Source organism: Haliotis asinina, chromosome 10 (assembly GCF_037392515.1).
Source record: "Haliotis asinina isolate JCU_RB_2024 chromosome 10, JCU_Hal_asi_v2, whole genome shotgun sequence".
Classification (NCBI taxonomy): domain Eukaryota; kingdom Metazoa; phylum Mollusca; class Gastropoda; order Lepetellida; family Haliotidae; genus Haliotis; species Haliotis asinina.
Genome location: NC_090289.1, coordinates 28,027,586 through 28,052,959, shown reverse-complemented (window position 1 = coordinate 28,052,959; position 25,374 = coordinate 28,027,586). Strand labels below are relative to the sequence as shown.

The following is a 25,374-nucleotide window of genomic DNA, read 5'->3' as shown; positions in this document are numbered from 1 at the left end:
AAAATCACAAATCCCGGCTAACTTATCTTGCCAATTTTCCAAGTACAGTAAGTTGAACATATCAAGCCCGGTTCCGCATCAAATGTCACCAATTGGAAAATTCCTGTACACACAATATGCATAGTCATGGTGATGAAAATGATTGTAAGATTGTAGCCAGTTTTGATTACTGGATGGATATGCCTTTAACAACCATAAACATCTTACACTATTTCATCCAATCACAGGTGTCACACGTCTCTACCTCTTCAGATGTTTACATACGCTTCTCGCTTAGGAAGCATGCTTACTCCATTGTCTGTACCACCATGCCATGCAATGCTATGCTATGGCATTTATGGTGTTTGTGGATATATCACTGTAATTATGATGTATATTGAGTCATGATTACTCATTGTATTCACCTGTTGATTGATTCATTTTTTCATCACTTGAATCAGACCAGTGACAAACCACTCACTTCCATCGCTTTGTTCTTAAGTCACAGTGACATAGACAATTAGCATGTTCTTGTGGCAATTTATAAACTTCGTTTTCCTCTGTCAAAATTGGATTTTAATATTTTCACAGGGGTAAGATGATCACTGAAGACCTGGAGAAGAAGATTAACTTGGCTAAACAGGATGGCAAGATACCTATGCTTGTCAATGCAACTTGTGGGACAACTGTATTCGGTGCTTATGACCCGGTGGAAGAAATTGCGGACATTTGTGAAAAATATGAAATGTGGTTGCACATCGATGTGAGTAGCATTCACATTAAATTGAGAGTACAAGACAACTGTATTACAATTATATGTGATACGAAACTAGTGAGTGAGTTAGTTTGGTTTTTCGGAGCATTTGGCAGTATTCCAGCAATATGACTGCAACACAAAACTAAAACATATGACAAGCATATATGATTCTCTCTTTAGCGTCAGATATTTGTCATTTCTAAAATTGACTGACACAACGTACCCGTGAAAATCGGGGTTAGAATAGGCCTTTAGCTTTGAGGCGACTAACGGGATTGGTCAGGCTCGCTGATACATGTCATCGGTTCCTAATTTCGAAGATCGATGCTGTTTATGCTGTTGATCACTGGATTGTCGGTCAAAACTCGATTATTTAGAGACCGCCTCCAGGAAAACTCACACACTGAAAGAAGGGATAAGGTTTTTGCTATGCCTAAAGTGTTGTTGTCACCCTTTGTCTGTTCCAATTAGTTGAAATACAAAGACTTGTACACAAACCCATCTAAAATGTAATCACTGATATTATTTAGAAGGTATGTTGTGTTTCTGAAGGTTTATGCATTATGTAAATTAGCTGACGATCTCGATAGGAAAGTAAAACATTCTCAGAACGTTCTTATTATGAATCCTGGTGGAAAGGTTGTGAGCCAAGTCAAATTAGAGTTGATGAAGTCTGCCCCTAACTGTGTTTCATCAAACGCCTTCGTACACCTCTTCGAGGCGTCCTCCTCGTGAGATAAAAAGTCCTCAACAGCAGAAATGGCGTCACCACCCACGAATGCCGAGCAGAACAGATTAGCGATTTTGCAATATTGATCATTAATTGTCTGGTCATTCGGTAGGCAGTCGAACGGCAGGATTTCATTGAAGTTCCGGAAATCTGAAACTACCAGTTCTTGGAACAGCCTTTGCGTTCTTCTGTGGAGATGAAGTTTGATGTTTCCCCTGTTTTGAGTGTTGATAGACTGTAAAATAATGCATCTCGAGAGTTTCTGATCGTGAATCCGAAGAACCTTTGTCATGATAGCCTCTGTTTTCAACATGTGGTCCCTCACTATGCCTAATGTATTGGCTGATCCAAAGTCATATCACCTATTGTAAGACCATATTCCTTTGTGAGGGCAACTGACTGTTCTTTTGGTCTTGGATGTGGTCGATGCCTCTTCCCCTTCCGGAAACCTGCCGTCTTCTAAATAGTGGCAAAGGAAGGGACGACATCCCGTAAAGTTGGCGCAATGTCGTGATGACTACCGGGTGTCTTTCTTTCAACTGGACATATCATGTAACAAGAAGCCCATCCTATTGCCAATATTTTCATCAACAGCGAATACTGAGTTGCTTTCATGCTTGCGTAAATGTATTCCATGGGGTTCAAATGGAGACTGTAAACATGGCTGACATTGGACTTGTAGATTATAACTTCAGAGGATGTGGTATTTAATTAGGCTCAGGACGTTTTAGATAACTTCATACTAGATGAAAATCTGGGTCGGTAGATTCTTCTACTTTTCAGCACGAGATTGCATCAGGAAGTTCTGCTATCTGGTTACCATATTGAAAATGAAAACCTGAGTGAGAATGTACATTGGGTTTACTCTTGGTCTTTTGATTCGGGCCCAACTAGGCGTATTAGGCTGTGGTGAAGTCAAGCTTTGATTACAAACATCCTACAATCACTATTTTTGGTTCGCATCCTCCTTTTTCAGGCAGCGTGGGGAGGATCGGCTTTGCTTTCTCGCAAACACAGACATCTTCTGCAGGGCGCACACAGGTAGGGTATTGATCTCTTCTATGATGTAGCGAATGACAGTAGCATCCAAAATTTGGGTTTTATTTGTAAGGGATACATTTTTGTTACATATAGTTTTGTGTTTTGGTAGGTAACGTTGGTCTAGTTCTATGCACAAATTTAATAGTCATGGACAACAGTTTCTTCCTATTCTTCATCAGAGCTAATTCTCTCTCCTACATCAGGCGGATGCTGAGAAAGTGTAGATATTGTGGTTCAAAGATTCGAAGGTTTTCAATTCTCAACTTCCACCAACACGATGCTGTGTTTGTGAGTGTGTGAGAGAGAGAGAGAGAAAGAAAGAAAGAAGAAACAAAGACAGGGAGAAAGACATGGGAAGGGAGAGACAGAAAGCGGGAGATGGAAACAGAGAGAGGTCATGTTTAGAGATACAAGGTGTTACAAGCTCTTGTGCCTACGACTTACAACGCCATAAAACAAAACTCATTCATAGACTCTCTTTACGCTCATATCATCTGCATATAGTGTAAGGATAGGACTGGCTAGTAATCTGTCCAATCAACCTTGGCACATAATTATATAAGACGAGTATACATCGATATACATGATTGTCGAAATACAACCGCCGCCACTGACGTAGAAATCACAACTGTTCTCGATGTGTTCCAGATCAATAGGTGTCAGTGATGTCTTCTTTAACATTCTTCATGTCTATTAGTAATGTGAACAGTAGTTTCGTGTCCTTCAGGAACCCACCATTGATTCAAAACATCTCTACGGTAAAATATCGCGTGCTATAGATCAACGGCTGTTTCAAGGCTGCTGACACTCATTTTCAAAGAATATTCTTCCGGGCACAAATCAGGACAACCACTATTGCTTACAAATCACCATCGAAATCTGTTTTCGATTTCAATCTTAAATCTGAGCAAAATGCAAACTGTAGAAACAAATGTAAAATTACGAGTTACTGTTTACAACAGTTTTCGATTTCAATCTCAAATCTGAGCAAACCGCTAATCGTAGAAACAAATTCAAAATTAAGAGTCACTGTTTACAACAGTATTCGATTTCAGTCTTAAATCTGAGCAAAACGCAAATTGTAGAGACAAATTCAAACTTAACGAATTAGAGTCACTGTTTACAACACTCTAGCTTTATGTTATGGACAGAAATATAATGGACGGCTTAACTGAGAAACTAGTACGTTCATGTCACTTTTAAATGGAATGTTTGAGTGCCAGGGAGAGGACAATTTCTGGACAATATCATTGCAAGATTATCGACGGACTATTCCAAATTATCGGCATCCTTTTTCCCAATAATCTGGACATGTGTAGTACTTATGGACGTGGACATTATGGACATCCACGTTTAGTTAACATATACACTCAGTTATAGCCGGAACACGATTAACGTATACACTCAGTTACAGCCGGAACACGATTAGTAACTGCCGACCTGCAAGTTCACTCTCACAGATATGATCTGCACTTATACACGGCTTTGACATAACCGGTTTTTTAAACTGGAAGCTACTCTATACACAGTTTCAGATTGCTAGGAAGCAACAGGCCATCAATTTACTTGACATTTCAAGAGACAGCATGTTTACAATTTTGAGCTGTAGACTAAATTATATAATGATGGATACATGTTTAAGATAAGCTGTCACAGAAAACGTTCGTTTGATGAGAAGCAAAGCAAAGCTCAGAATCAAAGCATTAAATGTTCCTTCAGACCACATTAGGAACATTACCGAAGGAAAGTCGCTCGACAATAATGGATATTACACAATAGCTCAGCGCGTGATAAAACCGTGCATATAAAACTACTAGAATTATTTTGGACTCATATATCACAATTTTATGTGAATCCATTGCAATAACTCCATACAATGAACTGTATGGCAATTAGCCCCTTTCATAACTATAGTTAGAATCACAGCTCGTTATAATGACTCCACGGGTCCATATTTGCTTCTCATGCAATCAGCTCTCTATCTGGCAACAGATTAAATCGTGATCGATACGGGTGTAATCGATACCCTCTCCAGAGCGGAATATGCCTCCGATCCTTTCCCTAACCTCTTTCACGACGAGAGGGCCGTGTTTGGACTTCTCTGCCGCACAATCACTTGTGTGGACTTAAACAATTGAAAAACGGTGACACAGGAGATTTCGCCGATAGAAAAGTAATGATCCCTCGCTCCTGAGAAAATTATGCAGCACTTTATCATCCGGGAGACAGGTGGTTGTGGAATCTGTGAAGAAAATTGAATAATACAGGCTGAGATCGAATCAACTGTCGACGGGGGATGGCTGAATTAACCTTAATATCAATGGTGGCTTTTTACCCTTCAGCTACGTCAGTGGCCACATTTTTGGCGTTAAAAACATGGAAATAATAGATGGGAGAGCTTCCGTCGAATCGATTCCTAACTTCCTGCTTTTTTAGTCTGTGATTTACCAAACACTGCGCTTATTGTATTGACTGGCGTATGACATGGTTGAGAAATATCCAATTTCGTGAGAGACAAAAAATTGATATAACATACATAGATATACATATAATAGAATGTGCAATATTACAGTACACCCACGCGTCTATTGCAGAGTCGAAGACATACTCGTTGGTGAAAATGTTTTGAGGCTGTTTTGTGGTTTATCACACGACACGTGCAACGCTAACACCGGGTGTCATTGTTGCACCGGTTTTTATAAATTCCATTTTGTTTATTGCCTGTTACATAAAACTAATATTTTTTATGAAGTGGTTACATCTTACCGGACTACTTAGCGCGTGTACAGAGTATTCAGTTAGTGTTTCTCCAAAGATCCAGAATGGACAAAGCGATAGAAATCTAAAAGGGGCACCCCTGTTCCCAAAAAGGCATGCAATGACAGATTACTATGTCAAGTTATTTATACTTATGGTTCTTAAAGATCAAACATAAAATAGAAACTAATAAGATGTTATTATGGGTTCTTGTATAAAAAAGAAGGGCAGGACGCCAAAGAAAATGAAAGGGTACCAAAGTATAAGGACAGGGTGCCAAATATACGGACAAGGTTGCAGGTGGCGCCAAACAAATACCATTGGGAAATACTATCAGTCATGGAATATAAGTATACCTTTGTGCACAGTTTTGTATCTTGACTTTGATTTGTCTGTTGCAGAGCTGACTCGTTAACATGGAATCCACACAAGATGATGGGTGTGCCCCTCCAATGCTCAGCCATTCTTACGAGGCACAAGGTACCAGTTATACAGTCATACTCTCAATGACGAATAACAGAGCAACACTAATTCACTGACTGATGACACACAATATAACATACACATATTGACTAGACACTCATACATTCATTAGATCGACACGATGTAACCCTTCTTGTCATTTAGTGGGCACTAGTACACCTGTACAGTCACTCACAAGGTGTGGTAACCTAGTGGTTAGAGCTTTCGCTTGTCACACCGAAGACCCTGGTTCGAATCCTCACATAGGTACAATGTTTGAAGTCCATTTCTGGTTTCCCTCCTGATGTGATAGTGCTAAATATATTTCTAAAACGGTGTAAACTTGTCAGTATATTCACTCACGAGCTCGGAAGGAGGTAACGCTGACTCACGGTGACTGAATCAAGTATAAGTTCACAAACTAGACACAATGGATCACTCAAACACGCATTGACGTTAAACAATGTGGCACTCATACTCTCACTGACTTGTCACAAAGTAACACTCATACTTTCATTGACTGTACACAATGTAGCACTCATATTCTTGCTGACTATAGACAATGCACCCATGCTTTCTGTGACTGGACACAATGTAACGTTCATACTCTCACTGATTATAGACAATGTAACATTCATACTGTCATTAGTAGACAATTTACATGATCTTTCCAATACAAACCTAGGATAAGAATCAAATAACTGGACAAACTGATAAATGGAAACACTTCTCTTCATGTTCGTTGATTCTCTGGTTAATTTCATTTCGGATCATACCTTGTCGAACCCATCTAAACATTTTAATGTGACTTGCAGGGTCTTCTTCTCGCTGCCAATCAATCCAATGCGGCGTACCTATTTCAAAAGGACAAGCTGTATGATGTCACTTACGACACGGGTGACAAGACTGTTCAGTGCGGCCGTCACAATGACATCTTTAAACTGTGGCTTATGTGGAGATCCAAGGTACGCTGGTGTCCAGGAATTAGTGCAATAAATCATATCAAAATAATTGTCAAGTTATTATGCTATCAATGAAGTAAACCTGCTGTGGTGTGATGCTGCCTCTCACTAGATTGATCGTGACATAACCTAGTTAACGTTCATTTGTCTAAGCTCAAGTCAAAATCGCCGAAGCTGCTCTATGGCTGCTTGTAGAACCTCCTGTTGTTTGTTGAAGATAATTTGCATGGCATTTTTGCGTGTTCCAAACCAATTTCTGCTGACTTTTTATAATCTAATCGCTATATTGATGGCACGCTACATATTTCGAAGTGCCTGATCGACCCTTAACGAAGGATTTATTGACTTATCTGACAAGAATGTGCATCTTGATGGAAGGGATCTCTCCCTGAGCAGGTCTCAGGTCCAGCAGTAAAATCGTCATATAGAGTGAATAAGATAATGAATGCAAATTTTAACATCGTTTGTGACATAACTGCCCCGTTAGAACTCTTTTCAATGCTCACTTGCCGGCAATACATTTCCGAGGCAAGGTTGTATTGCGGGTGTTGTCTTGAAGACTCCGTGATGCCGGTGGTGTCACACCCGTTATTGCATTGATTATCGAGTCGGGCTGTATCACCGTTTCACAATAGTGGACAGGATGACGTGAAAGCACCAGTGGTGTCGTCACAAATATCTCTGTAGTCAAACACTAGAGGAGTAGTCGACTTAAATATATTGAAGAGAAAAAAGAAACGCAAGTTTCTAGAAAATGAAATCTTATAAAACCAAACGTTCATCTTTATGTCTTCTGTTTAAACTTTGATTAAAAACTTTTGCTTTTCAGTATACTCAAGGTATCTGAGGTTCAATACACCCGTTTGGCTTGAAAAATATAAAACCCCACAAGCGAAAAGAGAAAATTATATTCATGTCCGAAATTACGTATTTCATTGATAATTAGTGGAATATTATTTGACTGGGGGAACCGGCATACACAGTGCACAGTTAACAGTGTTAACATACACGCAATAAAACAAAGCAGCTCACATATCATACTTCCTCATCATGAGTTCACGGAACACGTAACGTGAGCATAAACGACACTTGAATGTCATGTGAGTCAATAATGTCGAATTCGGTTCAGTTCAATGTTTTCAACAAGACGTTTTGTAAGGGAGGTTGGCCACTCTACGGGATAAGTAACTAAACATTTACGTTTTCAAAGTAAACTTGAAGAAACTATAAGACAATCCATATGAAAATGCTTATACATTACATACTTTAAGAATATGAACTTCACATCAAATATAATGTAACAGATAATGCAAAGTTACATGGGGTACAAGACTGACGAGATTTCAGTAGCTCGTGTACAGGCAGAGTCACAATATTGTGTTTATCACGACACCAAAGGTTCTTTTCGGGTAGAGTTACTACCGAGTATGTCCTCCTCGATACTCAATACTGGCTTGGGCACGACGATTTCTTGCAGTTGTCAATGGTCAACGAGAAGTGATGAACATAATTCAAAGACTTTGTGGTTCCATCTTCTTTATTTGTTAGATCCGACGTTTCGCAGTTAATTCTTTCGCCTCTTCCCGTCAAGAAGGGGAATGAATATATACCGAAACGTCATGTGAAGGGGTAAAACTCCATAACGTCGAGTTTAACCAAATTTCACTAGCTGACTTTTTATCTGCGATGTCCAATGAAAGGAAATGCAGGACACATTTGTATATCAGTCAACGTCTTTGTACTATTTATGAGGATAATAGATGTATTCAACAGTAACGTCCTTAAATATTTCACAGGGTGATGAAGGGTTCGAAGATCAAATGGACCGAAACTTTGAACTGGCAAAGTGAGTAAAACAATTTTACTTTTTTTTCATCTAACTGCACGACGACAGGTTTTCTGCCTCAGTAGACTCAATGTTTGTTGCCTAAACATCCGGGTTAGAACCGGTCTTCAGTAATGCATGATCGTCGTAAGATCCACGTGATGCCACTTTAACGAATTTACTTCCATATAAGGCTTAAAAATAACCTTTCAAGGCTAGATAAATGTCATTAGAATGAATGGAGTTTACTCGTCTTTTGACAATATCCAAGTTACATCTTAGCGGATACACCAGATAGATTACAGTAGAATGTTCAGATCATATGGTAAACTCTACTTCCTGTTTCGAGGCCGTACTATAATACGTTCCGTTTTCCTGACTGCCTATAGAGTGAGTGAGTTTAGCTTTACTCCACTTTTATCATATTCCAGCAATATCATAGCGGAGAACATCAGAACACAGACTCTACCCATGTGGGGAATCGAACCTGGGTTTTTGACATGACGAGCGAACACTTTAACCACTAGGCTACTCCACTGTTCCGATCGCCCATGGAACTACTGTCCTCAACTAACACCAGCCACTAACCCCTACTTACTCTGGGTTGTGATATCATTCACGTGTTTGTTTCATCGATGCACGGTTCTCTCCATGGCTACAAGGTGTAAATATGTACAGACTGTTAAAGCGTTCGCGGCTCATCGAGGACCCGGGTTAGCTGAATTCCCCATATGGGCACACAATGTCAACCCTATTTCTGGTATCTCCTGCCGTGATATTTCTGGAATGTTTCTAAAAGAGGTGTAAGACTAAATTCACTCGCATATCATATCTATATATGTGTATTTTCTAACGGTACAAGTAGCCAACAACTTAGTGTATATTTTATCCAACTAGTTGTCATATGCTAAGGCAATTGTCTCTTTTGCGAAGCACTTTTTGTGTCTACCAACGTGTCGTTATTATATGTCATCCATTTTTATTATTGAAAGCCAACAGGGGTATTCATTATGCTCATATATTGTTTGACGACTTGTTTTATCTAGATGTACGCAGTGTTTCAAATGTGCTGACATTTCATTTCCAATAACAGATATCTTCTTGGGAAAGTGAAAGAGAGGGAAGGCTTCCACCTTATTCTTGAAGAGGTAAACATCTATAAAATTTCTGACACTTATGTATAACATGATCATAATTAGCAACGTCAGTAAGTTTCATAGACATATTTTACAAATTGATAAATATATGTTCTAAATGCAGAGATAGATAAATGATTTAGTTATATCCTTGTGAGGGGGCTTGTGATAAGGAGGAACATAATGACTAGTCTCCAATGTCAGTTTCAGTGCACGACGATGATGACTTATTGGGAAAGGGTTCGTGTTACTTTACACAAACACATGTTCATACATGTAAATATAAATGTATCCTCTTCCAGATTGAAGGACCTAATGTATGTTTCTGGTATATACCACACAAATGGCGATCCTTAAAACGGGAGGACATTCCTGATGAGGATCTCCACAAGGTAATAACTTTCTTTTACGCTTGTCATTTGTACCACTAAAAATGTCCCGTTTGCTGTATTTATCTTCACAGAATATTTTCAAGGGATTTTGTCAGAAATGATTTTTCGTCTTGGACAGTTTGGCTTTTGAAACACTTAGACAAGAAGTGGACATGTCATGCACAATGAGAACAATTTCTTGCAGATTTGATTCTTTGTGAACCGGATATTTTGGTGCGATTCACAAAATGAAACTAGATATATAGTGACTGGTAAATAATCGGGTCTGGACTAGACATTTAAGCAGCTTGAAATTCAATCTTGGCAATTGGGATACGACAGCATGTGTCGAGCAAGTCGGCGAGACTGCCCACCCGATCCCGTTAGCCGTCTCTTACGAGGGTTATTGAAGATCATGTCAAATCCGGATCTTCACGAGTAGTAGTCATACATGTGCATGACATTGTTCAAATATATTATCCGATGCAGTTCCCTATTTTGGGTGTGTACAGTGTGTTCTATGTGTTTATAGATGAAAAAAAATTATTACTCTGCCATTTCGCTCACCATCTTGGGAACACCTGGTGTCATTACTTTTTATAATGGTTAATTTATATGGTGTTGTATAGTATCTTGGTATAGTCGTGGACTGACTTTAGCGTTAGGCTGATTATCGATATAGGCAACAGAGATTGATTATCGTTAACCAAATACTGATCAATTATTGATAAATATCGGAGAGGCTAGTTGCATGAAAGAAACACATTTCACATCACTGGTTAGTGTTGACATGTTTTGCATGAATTATTCTCTACACATAATTTAGAAGCAGATCATGAAAGTCTTAACCTTGTATACTGTCTGTAAAAATACTGAAAAACAATTTATCATAAAAAGTAAAGTGCCATATTATCATATCGATAATCATCACGTTTTCCTATCGACGATATTACCGATTATCAATCAGTTTAGCCAGCCCCAAGTAGCGTTATAATTTTTCACTGCAAATATTGTTACGACATCACCGCACATAATGGTATCGTCACGGTGCAAAGTAGTGCAGGCGCTGGTGTTCCTGGCGATGGGATAGCTTTGAGGTTAATGCGGTTGCTGGTCACGCCGAAGACCCGGGTTCGATTCCCACCATGGATACAATGTAAGAGGCCCATTTCTGGTGTCTCCTGTTGTGGTATTGCTGGAATTTTGGCGTAAAACCATACTCACTCAATCGCTATGGTGACAAACCCTTAGACGTTGTACCTTTTCGTATACACCATCATACAAAAAAAACTACGAGTAATATGAGTAACGTTCATTTAATAGTTATCAAACACCTCTTCCTTCTTGCAGGTTGCACCAGCCATCAAAGCCCGGATGATGGAATCTGGGACAGTTATGGTTCAATATCAGCCGCTAAACACGATGCCAAACTTCTTCCGGGTCGCCATTTCCAACATGGCCGTCAGCACACGTGACCTGGACTTCTTGCTGGATGAGATCGAATGTCTCGGGCGAGATCTAAATCTGTGATCTTCTTCCTGCTCCAGGAGAGAGATTCGACTGAATGCTCACACATGAGCTGGGACTGGGAACCATATCCAGTGATGGCGTTGATTTACAAGAGTATCAAGATGACCCGTTTGTGTGTTGGCTGTGAACGCGATTCCACATTCGAGGCCATGGAAGGACGTTAGTGAACGTAATTCAACCTGATTCCGTTGAAAAGCATTCTCTGTCTTGATGTGACCATATAGACTTTGCATCGGTAGCCATTGGAGAGAAGACAGTCAATGATTATGTGTAGTTAGAGCATGTAAGTGCCATTAGAACCGCCTGTCTTTGGCAGTAACAACTTAGGCACAATTTCCATGGCGCAAATACAAGTTGATAGTAGACGAATAGTGGTCAGCTGACATGTAGCTGGACGTTATGACGTAATTGTGTGGTCTTGCTCATTAGAAGACATTTTGTGATTTGGTAATCTAGATTTTGAGCATGCTCGTATCACGATATACGGTTAAGCGCATGAATATATCCATTATCACATAACCGTATTATTCCGCCATCATTCTTTATTATCATTTTTTCATTATTAACGATCCCTCGGGAAAACGATATGAAAGTTACTTGGCCCCTATGCACTGGCATATATACACGCTGAGTGAAATTTATGTTCTTGTGGCGTCATGAAAAACTGGAATAATGTTCATAAAGACATTAACCAAACTCACTAACTCAACCTATGTATGTATGTTACGATATACAACTGTACAACCGAATCAAACTTCGGAAATCAGGGACAAACGGGCATGAAACCTATTACTGAAATTGTTTAGAAAGTCTGTCTGATTGGATTTATTCGTATCGACTTCTTTATACAGGTCCAACTGATGTGCTAGGTGTTATTTGCTATTTGGTTTTGTCTTAACGTGTCTCTTTCACGTAGAAGTTAAACTCGATGGATTCAACAGTTATACATACCTCGAAATTTCCATTGAGTTACAATGTCAGTAGATTTCCTTTGGTAATTGTCCTCCTTCAGCTTGTGTTGTATTTATTCATACTGACTTTGTATACTTCTCTGTACAGGATCCACTGATGTGCTAAGTGTTTATTTACTCTTTGTTTTTATGTTACCATGTCTTCTTTAAGTGGAAGGTAAACGCCGAAATTCAATTTGATTGATTCAGCAGTTATACATTTCTCGAAATTCCCATTGTGTTACAGTGTCCGTAGATTCCCATTGAGAGTTTATCTCCAATTCTCCAGCTTATTTTGTTATTTAGTTCTTGCGTGCCGTGTCTTTCATAGTTATGTCAAGGTTAAATAACTGCAACTACACTTCATTGTTTATAACACATGATCGATGGTGTCTGAAATTATCATAATATACATGAATGCACAGTGTACTTGCAGATAGCTATATATAGGGTGGGCTGGGGGTTGGGTAGAGTGTCGAGTTGAGTCTCTCAGTGATGTTAGACGCTCAGTTCACTCTACCTGAATTGCATATCTGAGTCATGTCGATAACGGTTCAAATAGCTTGAATCGCTGTGAAGATCCTGGTCAGAACTGATCTTCAATAATAATGTGAAGCGACTAACGGGGTCGGGTGATCAGGCTCAATGCTCAGACTGTCGATCACTGGATTGTCTGGTCCAAACTCGATTTTACAACCATACAGCTGAAATATTGCTGAGTATAGCGTAAAACTAAACTCACTCACTTACCCGTGACGCTCGTCAGTATTCTTGGCTTATCATAACAAGGTATCACTTGAAGATCCCATAAAACGATGCTCTCACACTTACCTGTACAATTAGGTACCAGCATGATCAATATATTCTTGTTGTATTTACAGCAACGTGATAATATAGAAAATAGACACACTTGGCTATATCATGTATCTGTGTTGATGTTGTTATGTACATACGTTTGTATTTCCAGCGATCATTGTGATATAGAATCTGTGATTCCATAACATTACCCGCAGCAGTCAGTGTGATAACATACACATTAGATGTATGTATAATGTTTGTTTTCATAAATTAAATGACTTTTTGTGAAACAGTTGACGTACTTCATATCACATCACTACATAAAGTGGAATAATAAGTGTTTTGAAGAAATATATATTTCCCCACACACAAGTAACATTTGTCTTTGCTTCATGCCCATCAAAATCGACAATGGTCTGAGCTGAAGACGGCAATAATACATATATATATATGTAAACACACACACACACGCGCGCGCGCGCGCAACGTGTAAATTTCCATGCGTGTAAATAGAAAATTGTGAAGTACTCTCTTGGAGTATACTTCTTAGATTAATCGGTCGTGACGTAACGCAAAGCCGGAATCGTGGAGATATCCTTTTATGGTCAGTTGCTGTTAGTCTTGACGAGATCCCTGCGGTCATAGGCATTAGTGTGCAGAAACAACTTTCAGCGTTCACCTTGTATGTATAATGAGAGTATACTTCGTATGGTTGTTTTGGAAAAAAGATATTTGTGCACAAATATTCGGATCTCTGCTTAGGAAGATTTTAACAAGCAGATTGCTTTTAGAATTAATAAATATTATATTTAGCTAGTTACAAGGTTGTTTGGGTTTTTTTAATTCAACATCACGTTTGTTTGGTGTTTAACGCCACACTCAGCAATCGTCCAGCGTACACGGGGCTCGTACTAGCGTATATGTATATGTGCGTATCTGTGCATGTGCGTTCACGTGGGTTTGTACACGTGTGTGTACCTGCGGGTGTATGCGTGTGCGTGCGTGCGTGCGTGTGTGACTGCTGGGACGCAGGTCAACAACAATTACCAGCGTATATAACTTTCAGTGACATTGTTGATGATGTGACCTCCGACCATCCACACTTTGGACAGACATTCGATGCCAATGACCATGGAGAGAACGCGGCTATCATATTTAAATGGTCATCTAGACACACCTACATATGTTTTACATACAACGTTGCTTGTAAACTGTCAGTCACACACTTTACACTACCAGACTACTAGTTGCCAGACACCCATATTTGTGGAAGCAGAGTTGGATAAGTGGGTTAGACGGCTAACTAGGTGTCTGACTCAGAGGATGTTGGTTCGAATCCCCGCATCCCAACAAAGCACTAGAACCTGTAATTTAATGAGAAAGTATAATCCCACATATAACAAACTCTAAATTTGACCACTTTCTAAATGGCACTGTGTATTCATACACTTATCATCATCCAAATCTCCATTTGTCTGTCAAATTACCGGTTCCCAGTTTGTTTGCTAGAGAGAAATATCGTGCACGTTTTGTAAAGTTTCGAGTTACTTCCGGGTACCGCCTGTTTTTGTTTTGGGGTTTAAACAAATATATGCGTGCGTCTGCATATGTCTGTTTACCTTAGCGTTTGTGCATTACTCAGCATCAATCACACAAGTTATCATTTCGTGTCAAAGTCCTGCAAAACATCCCGACTAGCGCTCAAAATATTCTGCATATGCTTGCATGAATGCATATTTGCGCGTGCGTGTCCTTGTGGGTGTGAGTGTGCGAGAGTAAATTACTCAACTTCAATCACCCAAAGTGTCATTCTTGACAAACAATACCACCGCTCGAGATATTCTGTAATGCCGGTACGAGTTTAGTTTTACACTGCACTCAGCAACATTCCAGCTATATGGCGTCCGACTGTAAATAATCGAGTCTGGACCAGACAATCCAGTGATGAACAACATGAGCATCGATATACGCAATTGGTGTACGATGGCATGTGACCACCCGATTTCCGATAGTCACCTCTTACAACAAACATGGGTAACTGAAGATCAGGTCTAACCCAAGTCTTCTCGGATCCTGTTATCCCGGAAGCTGACATTTCATGAGATACAAACAGGACACATACAGTCCCGCCAGCGGATAGATGAATTAGCAGAGGAAAGTAAAGCTGGTCATGTAAATATAGTACTGCCTACTCAGATTTACAATCACGTGACTAGAGACGAGATTTCACTGGTTTAGTCAGATCAAGAGACAATCATGATTGAGAAGAGGACATGTTTTGCGGTCTGCAGCCTTCTGTACTTAATGAGTAGGTAGTCTCTTTTTCATTTTTATGATTTCGTCACATTTTGAAGCACGATAAATAAGTTATTGTGTGATAAAGTGTGGGTATTATTTCATAATTCATGTTATATTAAGGCCGGATGGGACAACTTAGGAATGGCCAACGAGTCCTAACTTGACATACAGAAGGAAAGGACATATTTTATCACTCGAAAGATCTCGAGGAGATGAACCCAAAAAGTTCATGTGCCAGTGTGCTCACGTGTTACTAAGCTCACAAATTGGCTCTAAAAATGCGTTTCTGCAGACATTTCTGGCATAATATATTTTCGCTGCAGAAATTTCAGGCAGGAATTTTTATTTCGCCACCAGAATTATCTTAATTAAATAGAATTATAGACTATAAATTATGACAGGCCTGCATGAGTGGTAGCTTCTTGTTGATTTCAATTAATAAGCACTCAGTGTGATCAACTGATCGGATGTGTTTTCTTTCAATACCAGAATTATCTTAGCTGCATAAGATTAAACACCATCTTATATAATTTATTATAGACTTTCTTTAAATGATGCTGTTTTCCCCTGTTCGCGCGGCTGGAACCGGGAAGGCCACACCAAGTGGTGCGCGCAAGGATTATCGCTGTGTTTGAACTTGGAGAACAAGCGATGTTTCTTGTGATTACAAACATCTTGGGTGTGCAGTAATAACATAACTATAGTACACTGGTACCATACCTGCATATTTGCAAACCATATTTTCAAAAAAAAGCGTGGCATTAGAAATGCTAGTTTCATTGCTAAAAATTGCTCAGCTTGAAAACTGAAATGTTTTCAGACGTGTATGGAAACAGAGAAAAATATATTGATTGTGACAAGCAGTCTCACCGACAAAACTCAGAGTTTCTTTATTGACACCTATGTGTCTGTCTGCTTGTCTGCTAATGAGAATATGCAATACACAACTTCAATCGTGGACCACATTTGCCTACCAAGCTATACACAGGTGTCGTACCGGGAAGGCTAAAATCTATTTTTCAGAAGTCTCGGGAAGACTAAAATGTAAATTTCGGGTTTCCCGGGAGATCTAGTTACGGGAGTACCTCCAAAGCTAAAGATGCGGTGTCGGGAAGGATAAACCACGTCGGGGGTAGAGAGATATCTTTTCAAAACATTATTATAATCTTCTTCGTTTGTTTTGAACTTTATATAAGTGGCTTCTTCGCTTGTTTTGAAAGACATTGGAAAGAGATCTAATTATAAAACATTGTCATAACCTTCTTCGCATTCTAAATGTGTTTAATTAGAAATAATAATAATTTAAAAAACATTGGAAGAAGATTAAGCCATGCTATTACATGTAAGTTGCAAACCGAAGCCTAGCTATCATGCACATATTCGCGATGGCTGATGCACATGTTTCATTTCAATGAGTCAACTCGAGAAGGAAGGAAGAGGAGACGTGGAAAAAGGAAGAGGAGGAAGTTACAACAGTTGCGGTTCAACTGTCGCGTGTCTACTCAGGAAAAGGCGTTACACGAACATTGATTCCCAACTCCAAACCTGAGGGACAATATTGTAAACAACATCATCGGGAGCATCCCCTACACAGACCACGTGTCCGAACTTCTTAAACTGTCCTAAACTCAAAGTCAGCGAATCTGATATCACGGATAATGACGGCGTGTAAATAACTTTATTTATATTTTACATGAATCAGTGAAATGTTTATTTACTTCTCACCTGTGTACATAAAATCGGATTTGTTAAAATTCAAAACAAATAAGTACACATAATCTCTTTACTTGCCATTTTCATATGTGCCCAAATTAAAGAGCGTCCACGTTCATCCTTGTTTGAGAGGCTTTTAGAAGTTGAGGTGTACAAACAGGGCAAATCGTTATGGACAGCTTCTTTATTGCGTGAGTGCGACGTTTCGATGCAGATTCTTGTACCGTTGTCAAGCAGCTTGTGAAGCAACTTGTACAAGTTGTCAATAAAGAAGGTGTTATCCATAACAATTTGTCCTATTTGTACACGTTAATCCTGTTTTCTCTGTACTTTGTCAGAGCCTCTGAGTGGGGTGCGCTGTAATCATTCAGCCATAACATTGCGTTGGAAGTACCGTGAAAGCTACGCTCAATGAACCGAGAAGCGTTACGATTTTAGCCTTCCCGGTGGTTTGGTCTAGTAATGCCTACAGGGACAAATAGCTACAGGGAATAATAGCTACAACAATTCTTGTGACAGCGATACGCTTACCTGCACACGCGTGGACTGTACCGGTTAGTGTCCACTAATGCATCCAACGGGATTAGGGGAGTAGAGGACAAAGCGCACTTAGCGGAGGCTATACTCCATCTCACACAGTCGAAGGGTAGAAAACATATTGAGGGATAAAACAAAGTGAGAAGGAAATGTTTAATTTATTGAGAGAGATTTTTCTTATTGAGAAGGAAATGTATTTACTTAAAATGCTTGTAACCAAAGCTTCTTTCCTAACCACGGCAAACCCAAAGAAAGTCGAGTACTTCACATCACAGAAAGGAAGACAGCAGATAATACTAGATGGATACAGGTACAGACTCAACAACCAACCACAGACCTGTATACACTGGAAGTGCCTTGGTAAGTGTCCACCTCTCTGGACTTCACTCTCTGGAGGAAGGTTCAGTCTCTCGGCTTCAGTGAAGCCAAACCAGAAGGATTCTGAAGTCAGCAGTTGGGTGCAAAGAACAGCAGCACTTCCCCTCCTCCCAGTGGCCATGGTTCAAAACACCTGGATCGAGATCATGAATGACGCCCCTGCCATTGCACAGAAGGATGCCTTCAACGACTACGTCATCGGCACCTGGGTTGATGGCCATGCCAAGTTCCTAATCGGAATATGGAACCACCACGAGACGCAAGGCCCGAGGACGAACAACCATCTCGATGGTTGGAATTCCCACCTCAACAAGACTGTGCAAAAGGGATCACCCTAACATATTAGCTTTTGTAAAAGTGCTGCAGAAGTTGGAGAAAACTGAGAGAAACAAGGTGGTGCAAATGTCGCACGGTGTCCGTCCCCCACCCCACCAATTAATAATTCAATAATATGTAATATTATGTAATTTTGTGTGAAGAAATGAAAGTGATATGATTAAACCTTATAAAATATCATTTAATGTCTGTGTTTTGTATTCCCTGTAGGCAATAGTGCACACTGAAGTGGGACCAACCACTTCAGTGAAAGGGTAGAGGCAGTATAATTTGTGATCACTGGTGCGTAAAATTGTTTATTTAAGACTGTAGCTGTTTGTCCCTGTAGGCATTAGTGACCGGGGGTCATGAACCAAACGAACGGGTGCTGATTGATAAAGTCTACTTCATCTGGCCTCTTGGCCAAGAAGAACGCCTGAAACAGTGTATGGAATAAGTCTAACACAGAACTGAACCGAAAAATCTAATGTCATAATGCAATACATGAAAAACATCATAGGTGTATTTTATACACTCAGAAGTGTACATACTGTTTCTTCATGATGAATCAGTTATTCGTATTCTGATGCAAATACCCCAAGCCCAACAATTCAGATCAATTGATCAAACTGATCGCTATTTACTTGGAATAAACGAAAAACGACCACACATCCAGGTGTGTCATAAATTATCTGATACACACTCTTCCAAGTATTTAGCCATTACAGGTATTTACACAGAATGGTACTTGCCGTGATAGTTTTATGACTATGTTCTATCAGGAACACTGTCTTGTTTTCCTACCTGCAATACGTTATTACATAAATTTCACGTTTTTTCATGATTTGAAACGCTAGTTACAATTTCAAACTTTATATGATATGGCATTACATCAGATCAAAAATCAAAATTTCTTTTTTCTAATTTTCATTCGTCTTGTTGAGATGTCTTGTTACAAATGCCATCTACCCATCCACCCATCCAACTTGAAATTGTTATCAAGGGAAAGAAACATCATCTAAAGAAAGTCCATAATAAGGTATCCGAAGATCTAATTTTATTCGATTAATATAGTTCTGGTAGCGAAATGAAATAGTATTTTGCCAGACATTTCTGCAGAAACGCATTTTAGAGCCAGTTTGTGAGTTTATTAAAACGTGAACACACTGGCACATGCACGTTTTGGGTTCATCTCCTCGAGATCTTTCCAATGATATAAAATATGTCCTTGTAGCTTGATTCCTTCTGTGTGTCAAGTTAGGACTCGCTGGCCATTCCTAAGTTGTCCCACCCGGTCTTTATTGCTTAAGGAACTGAGCGACGACATGGGCAAACCAGTGCCGTGACTGAACACTCCTTTCTTAGTGATTCTTAAGCGCATGCTAAATGTTAAATCGGATTCGTAAACTGGGCTCTGCTATAGGTAGTATAAGGGAGGTGGAATAGCTAAATGGCTGTAGAATTCGTTTAACAACAAACAAGCCAAAACAAAAACCGTTTTTCATAAAACAAAATTGTCTGATGTTTTCAGGTGTTGATGGATATCCTATTTACGGCGAACTGAGCGTGTATGTGTCTGATACACAGACGACATGGGAACAAGCGAAGGCCGAATGCCAAAAAGGCGGACTTCGTCTTACAAATTACTTGACGGTGATTACCTTAGGACACATTAAAGCCGACCGGGATTACTGGGTTGGGGGAAAAAAAGATAATGGTAAGACACTTTGTTTAACTAAGTAGATTTGACTAGTTATGACTTTAGTGAGTGAGTGAGTGAGTGAGAGAGTGATTGGTATTTTTTTGCAATATTCAAACAATATCACCACACAAACTGGCCTCACACATTGTTACACATATAAGGAATCGAACCCGGACCATTGGCCTGTCCACTCGGCTACCCAGCCTCCTTCTCAGGCCCAAGTTTAAAGTGGGTGTATTTTATTTGTTGTTTTACTGAGGACTAACCAACATTATTGCTATATAACGTTATACCTAAGTGCCTGACTTCATAAGAGTCAAGTACTGCAGCTGAGATTTCATGCGCCGACCAAGTCAGTTAGCTTGCCCCAAGCAGCTAACATATCTCTATTTGTTGACATTTCATGATACAACACGTGCAATAAAGCGTGCATCGATTTCCAATCATCTGGTCCATACGTTCAGTTCCAGGAATCTGAGATTTGCCTCGCTGTTCGATTTCCAAAAACTTACATGCTTGTATTTTGGACCAGCATGCAACTGTTGATTCTGAAAAAAATCTGTTTCCTTTGTGCGCAAGCTAGGACATACGAAAGCCTAATGCGCTTCTTTTGCGGTTTCCACCCAAGTGAGACTTAGGCTGTGGATATGAGGATGTGATGTTGTTCGGGGCAGATTTCCTTAAACTATACATGCTAGCTTCATCAAATTTGGCACACATGTAAAGCATGATCCATAGATGTGCTATTTGATGGTTCTACACAGATATGAATTTTACTTTTTGCTGTATCCATGGACACGTGACTTAGGCTGTGACTATGTTGTCCTCTTGCTCGGAGCAGATCTCCTAATATATACATGCTAAATTCATCACTTTTAGAAATCAAGAGAAAAATCGAAGCAACGAGAAATTAATCGAAGGAACGAAAACCTATTTGAAATAACCAGAAAATACTCGAGATTTCAAGTTTGTTACTGTAACTTGAAGTAACTACAAAATCTCGAAGTAACGAGAAATTAATCGAAGCAACAAAAAAATATTTGAAATAACAAGAAAATACTCGAAGTTACGAGAAAATTAATGAAACAACGAGAAAATACTCGAAGCAGTGAGAATTGTCTTTGAAAAAAACACTTTATGCTACAAAAGTGGCAGCATTAGGCTTTCGTAAATACAAGGGGAACATGTTCGCTATTTCTGGCTTAATTCTGACAGTGGCACTGCACGCAAATAGTCCTAATGGGTTGCACAAAAGGTATTGTCAATCAGGAATACTGCATTAAAGAATAAGTAGAGTGTGTGCTTTTATAGTGCTGAAAATATACAATGTTAATGGGTTTTTTTCTTTGAACTGTCACGAATGACCCCTTACCTACGTGTGCGATAGAATTGTATGGCCCCTTTGGTTTGTGTTGTGCGAGTTGAAGGTTACACTTGGCCTCCGACAGAAACCGCTACGTCTCAGGCAGTCTTTTCCAGCTGCAATCATCAGATCATCATGAAATACTGATGACATATTCTAATTACAGACCTCACTTCATCATACTATACTCATGACATATAGTGTGAGTTCCAATTACAACCTTCAAAATTAATGATAATGATAAACTCGTTACATCTAGTTTGGCTTCAATTACAGTCTTCATCATTATATACTGGTGACAGTATATTGTGGCTTCAGTTATAATATTCAAGTCATCATGATATACTGGTGACATCTAGTCTAGGTTCAGTTACTATATTGAAGTCATCAGTATATTCTCGTTTGGATGACACCATGCCTGCTACTCTCACTTAAGGTGACAAGTGCCGTACCTTTGTTCAACGACACTAATGCAAAACTATTTTCTGGCAAAGTATTCCAAAAGCTAGATGTGTATGAATAAAGTCAGAAATGTCTATTTGGAAAACGAGTCGTGGGAATATTATGTAATCGTTATTGTATATATGTGAGGTCACGCGGGGTAGAAAATATTTGGTATTTTCTTATGGGCATAAATCATACTGCTGTAAATACATTTTACTGTGCTGAGCTGAGCTTCTCAAAGAAGTGTTATTTGAGTTGAAGGGGGTAATTATTGCTTGAAACCCACGTTAATCATTCAGCCCTGGTTATGTTTTATTTTGTTTGTTTTGTTTGTTTGTTCAGGTTTCTTTTTGATAGTTTTAATTTGTATTGTTTTTGTTTGCCTTTTCTGTTGCTGTTTTGTTTTGCTTTTTGTTTTGTTTGTTATTTTTGTTTGTTTGTTTTTTTGTTTTTGTTTGTTTTTTTGTTGGGTTTTTTGGAGGGATGTTGATCATTATCATTTTTTTAGGGGGGGGGAGTACGTGGGGGAGGTGTTTGTTTTTATTTTACTTGATCGGCGTTAGCAGTCGATTATTTATGTTTAATTTTGATATGGTGGACGAAAGTTTTTAATAAGGAATTTTGGAACTTGATACTAGCAACTATTTTTCAGAAATGAAGTGCCCTGTGCTGTCTAATCATACTCAAACAACTGATGGATGCAACAAAGAGCATTATTTTCTTTGCAGCCGTAAGTCGAATTTATGTTTCAATATCGTTTTGTTTTAACAGATTCAGTCGTTCAATATTAATCTGTCAGGTCTGTCTTTGAATAAAACTCTAGGTCAATTTTTTATATGTCAATATACTAGCTGAGATTCTTCTTTTCCAGCAAAAGAGCTAGCGGATATGAATCACGTCATAATGATCGCAGTCGGGACTTTCACCATCATCAACATGATTTTGGTCACTATCTGCGTTCTTAGGAGGTACACGTTTGTATTTACTACTTAATGTCAATTTTATGACTTTGAATAGAAGCTATCAGAGCAATATATGACCTCTATTTATTGTTCGTCTGCAGTACATTATTTCAAATACATGGTTTTTATTGTTTTTCATCCATGGTCATAGTAGGGTTCCCTGTAGCAGCCCACTGCAAATATAGTTACCTACGATCACCTTAGTGCTTTGTGAAAGGAGGTCCAGAGTGATGCTGAACTGAATTCAAAAGTGAATCTTCAATTCTGGCACAGCGGATGTGAGGATCCGTGACCTGATTAGACGTCATCGCGATTAGACTTCAGAGATCGTTGCCGTTGCTTCCAGTCATTTGTTTGTCCTGTACAGACTGTTTTCTTTCCAACCGGCTTCAAATGGCTGTCACGCCAAGATAAGAATCGTTGAATAGTAGTCGATCTATCCTGTACCCGGAGAGTATTAACATTATGCCGCACCGGCCCTCTCTTAAAACGAAGATGACCAGATCACTGTCTGCAGTTGTATAAACTCATTTTTGATTTGGGTATGGTTGTCTACATGTGGAACTGCCATAATCCGTCATTCGAGAAAATCTACGTTAGCACTGGTCTTCAACAACCCATGCTTGTCGTAAGAGGCGACTAACGGGAGCGGGTGGTCAGGTTCGCAAATCTGGTTGACACCTGTCAGCGTAGATCGATGCTGATGCCGTTGACCACTAGACTGGTCCAGGATTGAGCATTTACAAACTGGCCATATAACTGGAATATTGCTGAGCGTGGCATTACACTCAGCAACAAACCATGGCATTTCATTTCGTCTTCCTCGCAAAAAAGCGTTTGCCCACATACCTGCTGATTATAAGTAATCAAAGTATTTTGTACCGCATCTAATGTATACGACGCCTTTTCCCTTTCAGGTTACGGAAAAGGCAGGCTCGACTTCTAAAGAAAGAGAAACCCACGGAATCATCCAAAAAAGATAAAAAGGAACGAAAGAAGAAGGACAAGAGACAAAGGAAAGATGAAAAGGTGTCAGAAAAAGCTAAACAAGAACCTCCCGCTGCTGATGATACACAAGCCCCTAAACAGACTGGTGACGATGCACAGACAGTGCAAACCACGGCAGTAGTGGAAGCTGGAGCGACCGGAACTGCAGGGACTGGAACTGCAGCGACTGGAACAGCCAATATGGATACTGCATCGACCACTCCTGCTGGTGCTCCAGCACCTACTGCTGTGGATACAGAAGATGGCAAAGAAGAGGAGTTACCTGACCCTCCAGAGTTTATTCTGAATGACACGACCTCTGCAGCGACAACAACCGTTACAAATGTCTCAACGGCTGTCGCTGCGGTAACATCTACTGCTACCACCGTCTCTACAGCCACTGGGACTGGAGCTGCTGACACCGGCATTGTGTCAAGCAGCATCACGACCACGGAAACAAACGTAGACGCTGCAAAAGAAGTTGTCAATACGGACATGAGCTGTCAGGAAGCGAGGAAGGGCGACCCTAAGGAAACTGTTGTCACCACAGGCGAGGATAAACCATCACTGATGGCTGAAATGGAAGCTATGCTTCTGGGACAAAGCAGCGGGAACAATCCAGGGGAGGCTACTCCGATGGAACCACCACTTCCTCCTCCGCCCGAGGAATGTCTCAAGTCAGACACCACAACGGAGACTTGAATCAAGGGTATCATTTTTTTTCTGACATCTTCTTTGTGCTCATATGTGCTTCGATTTGCAAATGCTCTCTCGCCTAGTTCTGTGACGAAGCAAATATCAAGGTGATGTATGACGGAGCTTATTTGTGTGAACTGAATTTAAATTTTTTTTTGTTGTTGGTTGTTCCTTAAGGGTACATAAAGTGGTTTTTCGAACTTAAGAAAGCAAACTAATTAATGCATCATTAGTTCTGACCTTTACATTTTATTAATGGTTTGATTTGCTACTTTACATTCCTATTATTTTGTTTTGCTTGTCATAATCTTGAATTTCTGTTCAAAGCAATATTTACATATTGCTCCAATATTTACACCAAATGGTCAATTTGATGACACCAAATAATCTACTTGATGACCGAATGTTTAATAAAATAACCACATGATTCAGTACAGCTTGTTCTTTGTGATATCTGGATCGGAAATTCAATGCAGGAGTGAGTAAGGTTAGTTTTACGCCGCTTTTATCAATATTCCAGTAATATCACGGCAGGGACAACAGAAACGCCTTCACTCATTGTACCCATGTGCGGCCCTGAACCCGGGTCATCGGCGTGACGGGTGTATGCTTCACAAGTGGCGTAAAACTAAACTCACTCCTACTATATTTACTCCCAGTGTAAATCAGCAACGCTAAGGA

General features: G+C 39.6%; 2 protein-coding genes across 2 annotated transcripts in view; both read left to right on the top strand.

Annotated features, from left to right (window-relative positions):
• LOC137299015 (glutamate decarboxylase 1-like) overlaps positions 1 to 14,118 on the top strand; it is a 34,512-nt gene extending 20,394 nt beyond the window's left edge. Inside the window, exons 8-15 of the mRNA XM_067831485.1 lie at positions 571 to 742; positions 2,443 to 2,507; positions 5,666 to 5,744; positions 6,542 to 6,691; positions 8,485 to 8,534; positions 9,607 to 9,661; positions 9,952 to 10,041; positions 11,371 to 14,118. Coding sequence (XP_067687586.1) covers positions 571 to 742; positions 2,443 to 2,507; positions 5,666 to 5,744; positions 6,542 to 6,691; positions 8,485 to 8,534; positions 9,607 to 9,661; positions 9,952 to 10,041; positions 11,371 to 11,550 — 841 coding nt within the window. The 3' untranslated portion in view covers positions 11,551 to 14,118. The remainder of the gene's footprint in view (positions 1 to 570; positions 743 to 2,442; positions 2,508 to 5,665; positions 5,745 to 6,541; positions 6,692 to 8,484; positions 8,535 to 9,606; positions 9,662 to 9,951; positions 10,042 to 11,370) is intronic.
• Positions 14,119 to 15,388: 1,270 nt separating this feature from the next.
• LOC137298357 (serine-rich adhesin for platelets-like) lies at positions 15,389 to 25,129 on the top strand. The gene is made up of 5 exons (XM_067830577.1): positions 15,389 to 15,606; positions 20,071 to 20,256; positions 22,701 to 22,778; positions 22,920 to 23,016; positions 23,928 to 25,129. The coding sequence occupies exons 1-5, from the start codon at positions 15,555 to 15,557 to the stop codon at positions 24,697 to 24,699; spliced, it is 1,185 nt and encodes a 394-aa protein (XP_067686678.1). The 5' UTR covers positions 15,389 to 15,554; the 3' UTR covers positions 24,700 to 25,129.
• Positions 25,130 to 25,374: the final 245 nt, after the last annotated feature.